General features: G+C 47.5%; 1 protein-coding gene across 1 annotated transcript in view; it reads right to left on the bottom strand.

Moving 5' to 3' along the window:
* Positions 1-13946, bottom strand: part of Nav2 (neuron navigator 2) — a 367113-nt gene that overhangs the window by 201180 nt on the left and 151987 nt on the right. The window contains 2 exon segments of the mRNA XM_052762814.1: positions 1601-1865; positions 10878-10950. Of these exon segments, the coding sequence (XP_052618774.1) occupies positions 1601-1865; positions 10878-10950 (338 nt within the window).

Here is a 13946-nt window from a genome sequence, read left to right on the forward strand (position 1 = left end):
TCCCAGATGACTAACAGTACCCGGCACATAGAAGGTTTTGCTCTATGTAGATAAAGGAATGCACACTGGCAGATTCAAGGTTCTGAGTAGATACACAACAGCAACCACAACAACTTAACTATGAAGTTCTCTCCACTTCCCCCACAGAACCTTTTCCCTGCACTATAATTCTAGTGAGCATCTCAGGGAATGAGCTTGCGCAGAAGGCCGTGTGGGAAATGACGTACTCATCAGACAAATCATCCAGGGCCACTAGGGAGCCTCCAGCCAGGGGACAGTTCCCAGTCAGGCATCCCTCCAAGGAAAGAACACAGTGCCTGACTGCTCAGCTGTCTCTCTCTCTCCATTGCTAGTCCATGCAACTCTCCTATTTCACAAATTTCCATAACACCAGTTGGATAATTAGGTAATTAATTAGGGGGCCTCATTTACATTAGACCCATAACTTCTGGCTGTAACCCCCCCCCCCCAGCTGGGAAACTGCACTTTTCCTGGGGAAACATAGTTGTGACTCCAAGGGAGTGGGGGTCAAGCAGCTCTGGGCTTGGTTTGTAGCTAGCAGGTGTTAAAATCTCCAAAGAGTTCAAGAAGTCTTCCGTACTGGTGCTTTGGGACATACAGTTTTTCAGTTCACATTCAATGAAAACAAGCAACCCGTCAGATCAGTGGTATTGGGTTTTACAGCTGAAAATTGGTGGCGTAAAAGAAAACAGTTATAGTGGACATTTCTGCAGGACTTTCTCCTAAGTCAAAAGCTTCCCAGTTCCTAACCCATCAGTCTTTTTTTTCTGCCACTAAAGCAAATGACGGATGGGTGATCTTTTACAGAATGGCTTAGGGATTTGCATACCTATCCCACTGAAGCACAGAAGATAACTACTCTCAATTCCACTTTGCATCCTTCTGTGGCCAGTGTGAGCAGCAGGCATGGGTCCCTCTGGAAACTGGCTCCTATCCTGCAGGGCAGGGGATGTTCCTGCTCAGCATGACTCTCCTCCACTAAGCTCAAGGCACATGGCTCCCACTGTCTAAGTTCAACAGAATCCAGGCACATCTGTGGTCATTGTTCCCAATAGTATACTGCTCGCCTGCCCCCCCATCCCCCCTTAGGAAGGCAGCTGACTCTTCCCTTATTGCCACTTGCCAACTTTTCTTAGGCATTGCCTCTCCTTCTCCTGTGGCAAAGGAGGTCATGTGTTAGCACAGAACTTTTGCATTCACTGAGTGAAATGACCTTTGCATCTGACTCTGAACACTTGGCTTGTAGGTCAACACCGAGGGGATGTGAAGTCTGTGTTTGCAGTGATTTAGGCAACAGGAGTAAGTGTGTGTGTGTGTGTGTGTGTGTGTGTGTGTGTGTGTGTGTATTACAGGCCAGTTATCAGTTATGACAGGGGTAGGTAACAGCACTGGCTGCTGGCCATTCTGATCTATAAGAGCACCCATCTCCACCCAGCATTGGGGAGCCTTGTTGTATCTATCTCAATGCCTTGCCAGTTCCGCATAAACAAAAACCACAGGCCACACAGGCTACCCTAGGCAGCTAGGGTGAAGGACACCTGCAGATCAACAGTGCCATCCATCCCCACACGGCGCCCACCTGGACTGCATTTCCGCTTGTGTTTTTGCTTGCTGATGTGAAGCTGGCTGGAGAGGCTGGCACGCGGCTTGGGGAGTGGCCAGCCCCTGTTGCTGAGGAATGCCAGCCTGGCACTGGGAAGGCGCTCCGGCCACCTGAGAGCCGGCAGGCGGCAGAGGGGACGAGGAGAGGTGCTGCTTCTGGGGCTGCTGCTGCTGCTGCTGTTTATATCGGGAGAGGCTGAAGAAGAGGCCTAGAATGGCCTTGAGGTTCCCATTCCTGATCTCTGCAAGACAATAGAGAGACTCTTGTCACCAGAGGCATAAACGTGGGGAACAGCAAACCTTGTCAAATTGACAGCATTCTTGAAACTACCATGAAAATTTAACTGTTTTTAGGAAAACCTAATTTTGTATGCAATATGCCCTCCCTGTCTAAACTGGAAACGACTTAGCATAGTCAATCTGCTTGTTGTTCGCATGAATAAAACTTAAGTTCCTTGTTTAATATGTATTGTAGTTTTTAGAACACATGTGCAAGAATGCCTTTGCACAGACAGGTTAAATAAAATAAGATTCTTGTCAGCCTCTCTTTCCACATTCAGTGGGCTTCTTCAGCCCCACCTGAGTTCAACTCCTGGAGGTCCATTAAGATCACTCCTAAGCCACAAAGAAATTAGTTTTGTCTCCCTATGGGGTTGCAGGAGACCAGGCAAGTCAGAACTGGCTGGCTGGCTGGCAAAGGCCAGGAGGAACTTCTCAGTAAGAACCAGTGAAAGAATAAGCGTCCTCAAGACTGAGTCTGTGATCTGGGCAAGGCTCTGGATCCAGAAAGCTCTCTGGCACTAGCAGAGACACTATGGTCTAGCTCCAACTGCCAAGTCCACATTCTGAGCCTCAAGCCACACAAAGCATGCCAAGTGGCCACCATTGACTCCAAATCCCCTCTCTCCTCTACCTAGTCATCTTCCTTACAAACTCATGGCTCAGCTTCTCTTGTCCTTTGAATCCTTAATTCTATCTAATTCAAGTTGAGTGTGGGTCAAAAGCATAAGAATCAGCTCCTATCAGGACTCACATGAAATACTTCCTATATTAAAATAAATTTGAACAGAGCGGGAAGAATTTTAAATTCCAGACAGTACTTTTCATATTAAAATGCATTTGCCTCAAGGCATGCATTAAAGAGCTGTGGCAAGGAATAAACTATTTATTCTATACAGAAGCTAAGCATCCAACCTTTTATGTAGCATTTTTTAATACCAGCTGCCAATGGCTAGAGGCTACACTGACCCCAAGGGAGTGTAATAGGGCCACCAAGGAAGAGGAACCCAAAGAGCTGACACTCCCTCCTGTTCTTTCTCCTCCTCCTGCTGCACGGGTGAGTGAGTGAGCAAGGGACTCCAGAGCAAGGCCAAGGAAGCTTTAGGGGACTTGTGAGTCAGCAGCCATGCTTTTATAGGGAGTGCAGGCCTCTGCCTGAGTCCTGGCTGAGGAAACTTGCCCAGGAAGGCACAAGGGCTTCCTGAGGTCCAGTGCAGAGAAGAATGTGTGAAGGAAAAAAAAATGTATGCCTTCAGGACAAGTCCTGTTCCCTGCAAAGAAGGCAGGGCAGCCAGCTACCGCTTTTGGGCGCGTTGTGTAACCAACCCCCTCTCCCAAGTTAGACTGGGACAAAGCCAAAACATCCCTTTCCCCGGGCCATGAAGGAACCGACAATACACACTTCTGGAATCTGGTCTTCCTGCCACACTTTGGAGGCTAGCAGGTTCTGTGAAGGCTGACCGGGAAAGCTCAGGATTTACAAAGTCTACACATCCAGACTCCAGCCTATCACTCTCAAGCTGTGCAAGTCACATTCTCTCTCTGGCCTCCGAGGAAAGGCAAAGATACTTTCCTAGCCAGTCCCATCAGGCTAAGCTGTCCTTGCAGAGTAAATGAAGGCATCTGCATTGAGATTCGCTGTGAACAATGATACGCTCCACCCCTCTTGGTGCTACAGAAAGACCACAGCCCCAGAACCCCAAAGGCAATAGCCATACGGCTCCAGCTTCATGCTGTACCGGTGATGCCTCTCACGGTGATGACTTTTCCAATGTTACTGTGCAGACTATGACTTAGTTATTAAAGGTTTATGTGTATGAATATCTTGCTTGCATAAATGTGTGTGCATGGTATTTTTATATATGTGTCTTCATGTTGCAAGACTCAAAGCCTCTGTGCCTTTTGCCTGCAGAAGAGGGTGTTGGATCCCCTGGAACTAGAGTTACTGTGAACTGAACCCAGGTCGATTGCAAGAGCAGTCAGTGATTTTAACCACTGAGACGTCTCTTGACTATAATTTATTTTTAAACGGCATTTTGCTTTGTGTGCACGAGGAGGAAGGGGATGCCACGGCATACCCGTGGAAGTCAGAGGACAACTTGTGGAAGTCAGGGCTCTCCTCCCAGCGTGGAGGCCCCAGGAACCGAACTCGGGTCATTTGGTGGCAAATGCTTTTACCTGCTAAGCCATCTCTCTAGCCCCAAATCATAATATTTATACATGGGGCACAATTATTTATGCCACAATGACAGGTGAAAGTCAGGGCTTACCTAGTCCAATTGGGATGCCCAGCCATTGCTTAGGAACTATCCCTTACAACGTGGACAGCAGAGAAAGTGCCAGAGATGAGGTATACTCCCCAACTGTGTAGCTCAGCTTTAATTTCTCAGCTGCTTTCTTCTCCAGCCCAAGGAAACCAAATGTCCCCAAATGTCCTTATAAGTACATGAGCATCACAGGCTTGAGGCGGGGGGCGGGGTTCAGTCAGTGACTCCAGTCCTGAGAGAACTGAAGCCAACAACTGAAACAACACACCTCTGGTCATCAGTTGGAAAGAGACCTGAGTAAGGGATGGAACTCAGGAGTCAACCAAATGTCAGCCTTCAGATGCACCTATGAAGGAACTTTCGGGAAACAGACAAATTCCTCTCAAAGCATGAATTCATTGGAGAGATAACAGCTATTTTGAAATCTATGTAAAATCTATTTTTGTGCCATTCCCAGTTATTAGGATGGTGGGTGATTTGGAATGGCAAGTTTTATGACTGCCTAGTGTGCATCTCTAAGCTAGTCACAAGTGCGTGGTGTCCATCATTCTGACCCCCTGACGGGGGTATTGTCACACACACACACACACACACACACACACACACAGAGTTACTTAAGGGGAAACTGGAGCTCACCAAGGCATTGGGATTTCTCCGAGGTCATAAGCTCAGAGGTGGAACTTGAATCTGGGTTTTTTTCTAGCTCAAGGGCTGGTTTTCCTAACAATGTGTGACTTGGCTTGCTTGCATGCCCATCACATGTGGTGAATTTAAAAACAGACCAGATAATGTTTTATTTATTAAAGTAGCTGGTGGGCATTTAGGTATTCTTCATTCTCTTGGTGTATCCAACATTCCTTAACACATTTAAAAAAAAAAAAATAAACCACACAAGAAAAACAAAGAAAGGAAAACAAGAAAACTAAAAAAAAAAAAAAAAGAAAGAAAGAAAGAAAGAAAACGAAAAGGCCTCAGCATGTCCGGGAGCTCAGAGTCTGCCTGCTGCAGTAGGGAGCACGTCCACATCGGCACCCATAGCCTGCCAGTCCACCCCGAGCAGCTGTCCCCACTGGGCTCTATCGTTCCCTAACACTGTGGCCATCCAGCCATTTGCTGCTCATAACTGCTTCCCTTTCCCCTACAGCATTTCCAACTGTCGGAAGTCGCGGGACTGCTCCAGCAAATACACTTTTTCCTGGCAGTTTTATTATAAAGATCGTGGACTCAGAAGCCAACCCCAGAGGTTGGATCTCTGCAGTTCATGACTTAAAGGCTTTGTGTTGTGAAAAGCTTCAGAGCCCGTTCGCTCCCATACACAGTGAGTACATCTCCACGTTCCTTCCCGGGGGGATGTTAGAAGAATGAGGAGAATACATGAGAAACTGAGCACGCCAACACCTGCTGTACCACCTCATTATGTATTTTGAGCTCAGAAAGCACAGGCCCTCTCCCTGAAGCCACCTCAGCCCCCTCTCACGGCTTTCCACCCAAAGGAAGCCTGAGGAAGATTCTGCTCACTCAGCTTTCTCTGAGAAAGATCATTACAAAAGAAAATCACGACAAATAGCCTCATAGTGGACAAGGTTCAACACTGGCTTTCTTTCTGGTTCTTCAAATAAACTGAGGTAGTACATACCTTGTGTACAGAAAATTAAGTATATAATTCAATGATTTTTAGTGAATTTAATCGGGTCTAATATTAGAATATTTCTATTGATGTAATTTCTTGCACTCAGTGGCAATCAGTCCTAAAACTCCCAGGAACCCACGAATCTGCTTCCTCTAAAGATTTGCCTTTTCTAGACATTTTATGTAAATCTTACAATTTGTAGTCTGTTGTATTTGGCTTCTTGTACTTAACATATGTTTTGTTGTTGTTATTTTCTAACTTTCTTTTTATAGTACTGGGACTTCACACATGCTAGGCAAGCCTTCCTACCACTGGGCTACATCACCAGCCCTTGGCACAACGCTTTGTTCAGCCACGGTAGAACATGCATCGGCTTCACGGTGCTGCATAGTATATCACTATATGGGCATACCATATTTTGCTTATCTATTCCCCAGGTGATGAAATGTTTAATTTTGTTTTCATGTCACAAAGAACTCAACAGAGTTGAAAGCTCTAAAAGCCACATAACCTTGCCCATGGGTGGTCTGTAATAGACAGCATCCCAAATAGCTAGAATTGTGCTTTGCCACATTTCCAAATGGTATTTGTCTGGTGAGCCAGCTCCCCAGAGGAAGTCTAGAAACAAAGCCCACAAGAATGTTGACATTTCCCAAGGCTTTGAGAAGGGAGACGCATTCTGCATGTGATCAGCCAAGTTCACCTAGACTTCCAACACAGGAACTCCCAGCATGAAGTATCTGGCCCAGGGAGACCATGGCCGGCTACGTACTTGTTTTCTTTTCTTGGGCCACCCCCCTTCAAATGGAAGGACAGATGGCACAGACCATTCAGTTCCGGTGACGTTTACTACTTTCAGGACACATACCTTCTTTGGTTTCTGCCTGACACCTTTATTCTCACTGGCTTGTACTACTATGTTCACACACAGAGATAGTATAAGTGGATGTCAGGTATGATGCTGAGCCAAAGGTTGGTTGTGTTTTGTTTTTTTAACAAGGTTTCATGTTAGCCCAGTGTGGTTTTGATCTCAGTATAATCAAAGATGACCTTGAACCTGTGATACTCCTGCCTCTACACCCCAAATGCTGGACTTAGAAGCATGCGCCTCCACACTTGGCTTATGTGGTGCTGGAGACTGAACACAGGGCTTCCTGCATGTTAGGCAAGAATTCTACCAATAAGTATGCTTTCTACCAATAAGCATGCTTGCTACCAAGAGAGCCTTCTTTGGCAAAGTCATTTTGTTTCAATACTTTTTTTTTTGTCATTGTTTGTTTGGAGAGAGAGTCTCACTATGTAGCCTTGGCTTGATATTCCCTAAATAGACCAGGCTGGCCTCAAATCATAGAGACCTACAGGCTTCTCTGCCTGAGATTAAATGAGTGGCCACCACCCTGGGCTTGTTTTAACGTTTTCAAAGAGGAATCATGTACCTCAGAATATCAATATAAACAAACCTGCCCCAGAGGGCAGAAGGAAATTTTGAGTCAAAGCTTAAGGAGGAGGCTCCTGCAGATGGCAATTGTGACACTCTTATCCAACTCCTGCCAGCCCTGTGGGTCTGGGGCATTGCTCCTGCAGATGAGCTAGCTGCCATGACTGCCTTGGACCCTCAACATGCACCTCACTCTGGTGGCCCTGTGTCCCACCAATGGCACTATCCATGGGGAAGGTGGATCTAGAGCACACTAGAGCCCATGGGGACCCTTGTGCAGAGGGACAGGAATGGCCATTCAATGCTTCACTCAATAATGTGAAGATGACGGTAAATGGACAGACTCCACCTGTTCCCTGCACCCCAAAGGTCCAGAGAGACTTCCTGCTCCCCCACCCACAATGAAAGGAGGAGCAGGTTGGCCACTGATGTCACTTCAAATGCACACACTCCTTCGGGAGTCACCTAGAGGAATTGCCCGTGATTGCTGAGTCCGGGGCCTTCCACTTGCCTCTGCCCCTGTTCACAGTCACCTGTAATGCCAGAAAATCATCATCATGTTTCAAAAAATAATGCAGCTTTAATGCTTTGTGTTTTCCTTTTGAAACCAATTGAGTGCCCCAGGCTCCTCCTCAGAGGCGGCACACTGGCAGTTGGAAAGCCCCACAGATGCATCTCCACCCTTTCCCAGTGATTGCAGCTGGCTTTGGAACGGCCGGGCCGTGTGCACCTGTCTTGTGGTGCGGTAGTAGGCAGGCCTGCCCCAACCTGCCTTTAGAGAGCCACACCGAGCCTTTGTTCCAGGCCCAGACGGCGGGTGCCTAGGGGCAGTGGCTGCAGCGAGAGTCCACAGAAGTACTGCTGGTCTGAGCGGGCCCCTGGCCCACGCCTCCTGCACTCTTGGTGCCCTTGAAGCTCAGGCCCGGCTCTTTGCTTTTGGAGATGTGCCAGAGTCTGCCAGTTTATGCCTGTCCTGCCCTAGGGTGATGTTCAAGATCTGCCCTGCCCTACAGTCCTTCCAGACTCCACCTGTCATATCTGACAACCTGTCCTAGGGAGTGGGGGGTGGCCTTTCTGAGAATGCCTGGGCTTTGTTCTTCCTGGCCCTGAGTCCGTCCTCCCCTGTGGTGGAGAAGCAGAGGTCAAGAATGAAGTGTAGTCCATTGATGGCTGGGCACACTAGATATTCTTTGGGTTCCTGGGCCTGCAAGTTGATTATGACTAACAAGAGCTGCGCTTGAAGAAGTACACTGTCCAGTGCAGCTACAAAAGGCAGATGCCCTGCTTGGGCAGCCTGAGGCGGGGGGGACTTTCCAGAGATAGATAGCTTTTCCAGGGTGAATAGGCCCTTTCCAGAGATGTCACTCACAACCTCTCTGTGTGTATAAACATGTGTGTGTGTGTGTGTCCAAATGCACTGTGGAGGAGCCTGGTGAGGCCACAGATCAACCTCTGATGTCTTCCTCCATCACTCCTCACTTTGTTTTTTGAGACAGAGCCTCTCATCACTGATTCCGAAGCTTACAAATTGGCTAACTATCTGGTCAGAGAGCCCCAGGGATCCTCCTGACACCAACCTCAACTCTAAGTGCTAGGTTTATAGGCAAGGCACATTACATGGGTTTTGTGGGCTCCAGCTCGGGTCTTCCTGCTTGCACACAGAAGCACATCACCCCTGAGCCATGTTTCCAGTCGCACTCACAACAGCTTCCAGCCAGGTTCGCCATCAGTAAACCCTGAGTCCCATAAACTCCAGCTTCAGCCAGGAGCACTGGAGCCAATGCAGGGAAGTTCGCCAGAGCACAGTCGGCATTTGTTCAGTAAATACTCACTGGGTAGGCTTCTACGCCTTATAGAATAAAGAAGGGCGCAAGGGAGAACAAACGAATCAGAAAGACAGACAACAGACAGCTGGTAAGTGGCCAGGGATCACCTCCAGGCCTAAGGGAAGAGCACAACTCTGTAGCACCCTGCAGGTGCTCTCCTGGAGGGACAGAAGCCCACACCATTCCCAGACACTAAGAGGAACATATTCTGCCACCTACTGGTCAGCACAGGAAGAGCACAGCGGAACTGTTCTCTGAAGAGTCTACTGCTGAACTCTGTAGGTCCCAGCAATGTATACAAAGTCCACAGAGACGAGGCCAACAGCCCAGGCAGGGAAATCCTCTAGGGATCCTTCTGTAAGTCCTGAGATCAAGGTTGGCCAAGTTACTCCCCGAGACTCATGGAACGGGGTGACTGTGCCTGCCCAAGGCCAGGCTTAGCAGAAGGAGAATTCCAATCCCTTTCTGACACAGCATTCCATGCAGAGGCACACTATGCCCAGAAGCCATGGATGCCACCCACCTCCACCATGGAGAGACAACAGCTCAGAAACACAGCCAGAAGATCCAAGCTTTCACCTTTTAGCAAAGACAAGGCATAGGCCCAAGTAGAACAGATGAGGTCTGCGAACTTACCTGCTCCACTGTGGATTCCTGGCCTCACTGCTCCCCTCAGCCCCACCCCAACTCTCAGGGCCAATGCTCCCCTACATCTTTTCAGAGCACACTCCTGCTATGCTAGCAGGAGCAATTGGAACGCCCCAACTGCTCTACCTGTTCCGGGGAAAACCGGAGGCAGATGCAGCCTAATGAGGTTGGGAAGATGCCTGGCCTATGGCAGCTTCAGAGCTGGCAGCTGCCTGTATTTACCAACAGGGGGAGGGGGAGGAGGAAGGGTAAGAGAGAGAGAGAGAGATTGTGTGTGTGTGTGTGTGTGTGTGTGTGTGTGTGTGTGTGAGAGAGAGAGAGAGAGAGAGAGAGAGAGAGAGAGAGAGAGAGAGAGAGAGAGAGAGAGAACCTGAGAACTGAGAAGATTCCAAATGGAGTGCTGCCTGACGAGGCAGATAATTCGAGCCAGCCCACTCCAAACCATTACCCCACCTGACAACAAACCTCTAGCAGACACTATTAGTGCTAATTAGCCACCAAATCCAGGTTAATCAAAAGCTAATCAGGAGGTTAAAGTGTGGTAGCATGTTCACAAACCTCACTCTCCCTGTTTTCAAGAGCAAAGTAAGGTGTGACCACTAAAGACTAATCAGTTCCCCTGGGCACTGGATGGTTGAACTTGGTTCTGTGGTTGCTTGCTCTCTTTCCCACAGATAATGGCTAATGGATAACCCGCTGAGCCACAGGACTGGGAATCAGTGTTGTTCAAGCAGGGTCTTCTCCAACTAGAGCAGCGTGCTCCCTCTCTTCTCCCACAACCTCTGTGGCATGCAGACGTGGCATGCTCCTTCTCTTCTCCCACCACCTCTGTGGCATGCAGACGTGGCATGCTCCCTCTCTTCTTCCACAACCTCTGTGGCATGCAGACGTGGCATGCTCCCTCTCTTCTCCCACAACCTCTGTGGCATGCAGACGTGGCATGCTCCCTCTCTTCTCCCACAACCTCTGTGGCATGCAGACGTGGCATGCACACCGGGCTGAATTCTCAGAGCGATCTGTCAGCTGTCAGAAAGCACCCTCAACTCTGCCTGGAAGGGCACCCAACCAGGACAGCCCACCAGCACCCCTGGTCTTGACTGTAGCAATGAACTGTTAGGTAACAGGTGGGTATTGCTAATGATGAAAAGGCGTGGGCTCTGACTCACCTTCTGCAGACAGCCCCTGGGTGTTGATTCCCTTAGCTGCCAGGAAATTCAAGCAGGCATCTATGTTTTCAATCTAGAGGGGAAAAACACAAGACACATTGAATACACATTCAGCTTTCTCCAGACACACTCATTAGGAACCAACAGCAAGCAGAATGCACTCAAAACGACCAATGAGATAGATGGATAAGGTTGGGACTCTTAAAGCGTTGTCTGTGCTCGCACAGGAAGCAGTTACTTAATATCCCAACCACATGGTGCCAGAAGTCGAAGCCTTGGATTGCTTACAGATGCCAAAAATAACCAGGGTGGAATGAGATCTCTCATCTTGATCAATGTCACCACAGTGTGAGCCTCAAAACCAGAGCAGTTGCCAGTAACACAGAGGTGGGGATGCAACTGATAGACCCACCCATCCTCCAGCTGCTGGGAGAAATTCCCAGTCAGTAAAGATGCAGGCAGTCAGATGTCCAAATGGTGAGCGGCAGTTTCAGCAGGAATCAATGCTTACCCTCAAAACTCTCAGCCTGACAGGCATTGCAGGTGACCACAGGGGCCTATGATCCTGTCCCTGTCCTTTGTCCTCTTCAGTGGCAAGGACAGAGCCAACAGCCAGAGTCTGGGAGGCTGCCCATGTTTGCTAGTGTTGACACCAAGGCCAAGGGCAAATCGATGCTAGGCCTTGAACAAAAAGCAATTAGGCCGTTCCCAAAGGTCTGATTCGACTTCTGCTGTCAGGACTAATTACTTTTTGTTCTAAAGGAGACTATTCTGGCTTGATGAACGTCTCCAGTGACCAAAAGTAAAAAAGAAACCACTTCTGACTGGGTACAGCAATTTTTGGACTTCAGAGAATTTGCACTACACAATGAAGATTCCTCTCTCATCCACAACTAACTCCTGCAACAGGATTTCCCAGACACCTTCCAGGTTTGTATGTGCTCAAGCCAGTATTTACTCCATGAAGTTTATTCTAAACAAACAAAGGACTGCTCTTTCACAATGAACATATTCCCTTCTCCCCACTCTCAGGCAATGTCTTGATAGTCCCCACAGTCACAGCCATTGTGAAGTGCTTTATCTTAATAGCTCTAGTCTGAGGCTAGCTCGGCTAATCTGAGCTCTGCAACTGACTTCCAGCATTTTCCTCCTCCACTCATTGGTAGATCTGCATCTACCTCCTGAGGTCTTGGATTCCAGGAGTGTGTTATAATATCCAACACAGTCCATGCTTTTATCATGGTCTCAAAGTGATGGTGGCTCTCACTATTTAACTAATTAAATAGGCCAGGGGACACCTGACTGAAACCGTGAGTGACATCTTAGAAGAGCCTACACAGTCCCGAGCTTGAGGGGACTCTCTCCTGGCGCTTTTTTTTTTAAATTAATGTTAAACCCGGGTTTCCTCTCTTTTTGAACATCCAGCCCACCTTGAAGGCCTCGCTAGGCACACTGCTGCCATATAGTCATGATGCCACCAGGTCCTACCATCTTGGAGGGGAGGGGAAATTGGGGAGATAGGAAGAGATCACTGCCTTGCCCTGGCACATGGTGTGTGTTGGGCAATCTGCTCCCATTTGTGAGTATAATAGAATTACACTTCCAAATACTGTTTTACCCTATTACAAAATCTTGCTTGTAAAAGAAAATACTAGTCGTAAGAGAAAATACTGTCTGTGATGGCTTGTTTCTGATATCTGTACAGCACAACACTTACTTAATGGGAGGCTGTGGACCCACAAAGAGGCACTGTTACATACACAATGGATGTAATATATATGTAATGCATATAATATATATATGCATATACACACATTTATATAAAGAGAGGCTCTCACTATGTGGCCCAGGATAAACTTGAACTGTTACGCTAGCCTCCAGCCTCAGTCTTTGGAGTAGCTGGTACCGCAGGTATACACAACCACCTCCAGCTCAACCTCACTATCACTTTGAAACCACGATAAAAGTATGAAATTTGTTGAGTATTATGACACACTCCTATAATCCAAGCAGTTGGGAGGTAGAGGCAGAAGAATTGGAAGTTGAAAGCCTACCTGAGCTAGATGAGACCCTGTCTTAAACAAGAATTGGAGAGATGGTACAGTGGTTAAGAGCACTTGCTGCTCTTCCAGAGGACCTGGGTTCGGTTCTCAGCATCCATATGGCAGCTCACAACTGTCAGTAACTCTAGCGCCAAGAGATCCGGTGCCCTCTTCTTGTTTTTGCAGACAGCAGGAGCACATGTGGTGTACACGCATACATGCAGGTCAATAATCATACATATAGAATAAAATACATCTTGAAAACCAAACAAAAATACTGTATACCAAATAGTTTCATAACTGTCTTTTTTCTATAATCCTATGCTACCTCTTTAATAGAATACCTTTATCTTGCATGTGGCTGATGAGAGAAGCTTAGGTAATTATATCCCCATAGGAAAAGAGAAAAGGAAAAAGCTGTCTTTCACTGAATTTTTGTTAATGCAAAAATGGAAAGTGGTACAGTTAACATTTAACCTAGAAAGGGTCATGTAATAAAGCTAAATACTAAAGTACTAGAATAAAACTGTGAAACTTCAGGGGAGAGAGAGAGAGAGAGAGAGAGAGAGAGAGAGAGAGAGAGAGAGAGAGAGGGACTTAAGAAAAGCACTCTGCAACGCCATACTTCCAGAGAACTCCCTTTCCAAGGATCAGGTAACACAGTTACTCCTGACATCCTGACATCTATAGAACATTCAGTGCACACAGCATCATGTACAGCGCGTGGCAGGCTCTTCTTGCAAAAGCTAGCCTTACTACATTTCAATGAGCCATCTGCTGAGATTCCTTATAGCATTAAGTCTAAGAGAAGGATGAATAAGTCTAAGTAGGTCACCATTATAAATAGGCACATTTTCTCCTTAGTTAATTTTTTTGAAGTTCTATCTTTCTTTCATAGAACTTCATGGTTTCATTCACATTCCTTCACTGGGCGGGGAGAAAGGATGGAAGAGGAGATGTTGCTGTATGGGTGTCATCTTAGGGCTGCCAGAATGCAGGTGGGGGGTGTCCACAGCCATCTAGTGCG

This window comes from Peromyscus californicus, unplaced genomic scaffold (genome assembly GCF_007827085.1).
Source record: "Peromyscus californicus insignis strain IS unplaced genomic scaffold, ASM782708v3 Scaffold_4__1_contigs__length_199733344, whole genome shotgun sequence".
Classification (NCBI taxonomy): domain Eukaryota; kingdom Metazoa; phylum Chordata; class Mammalia; order Rodentia; family Cricetidae; genus Peromyscus; species Peromyscus californicus.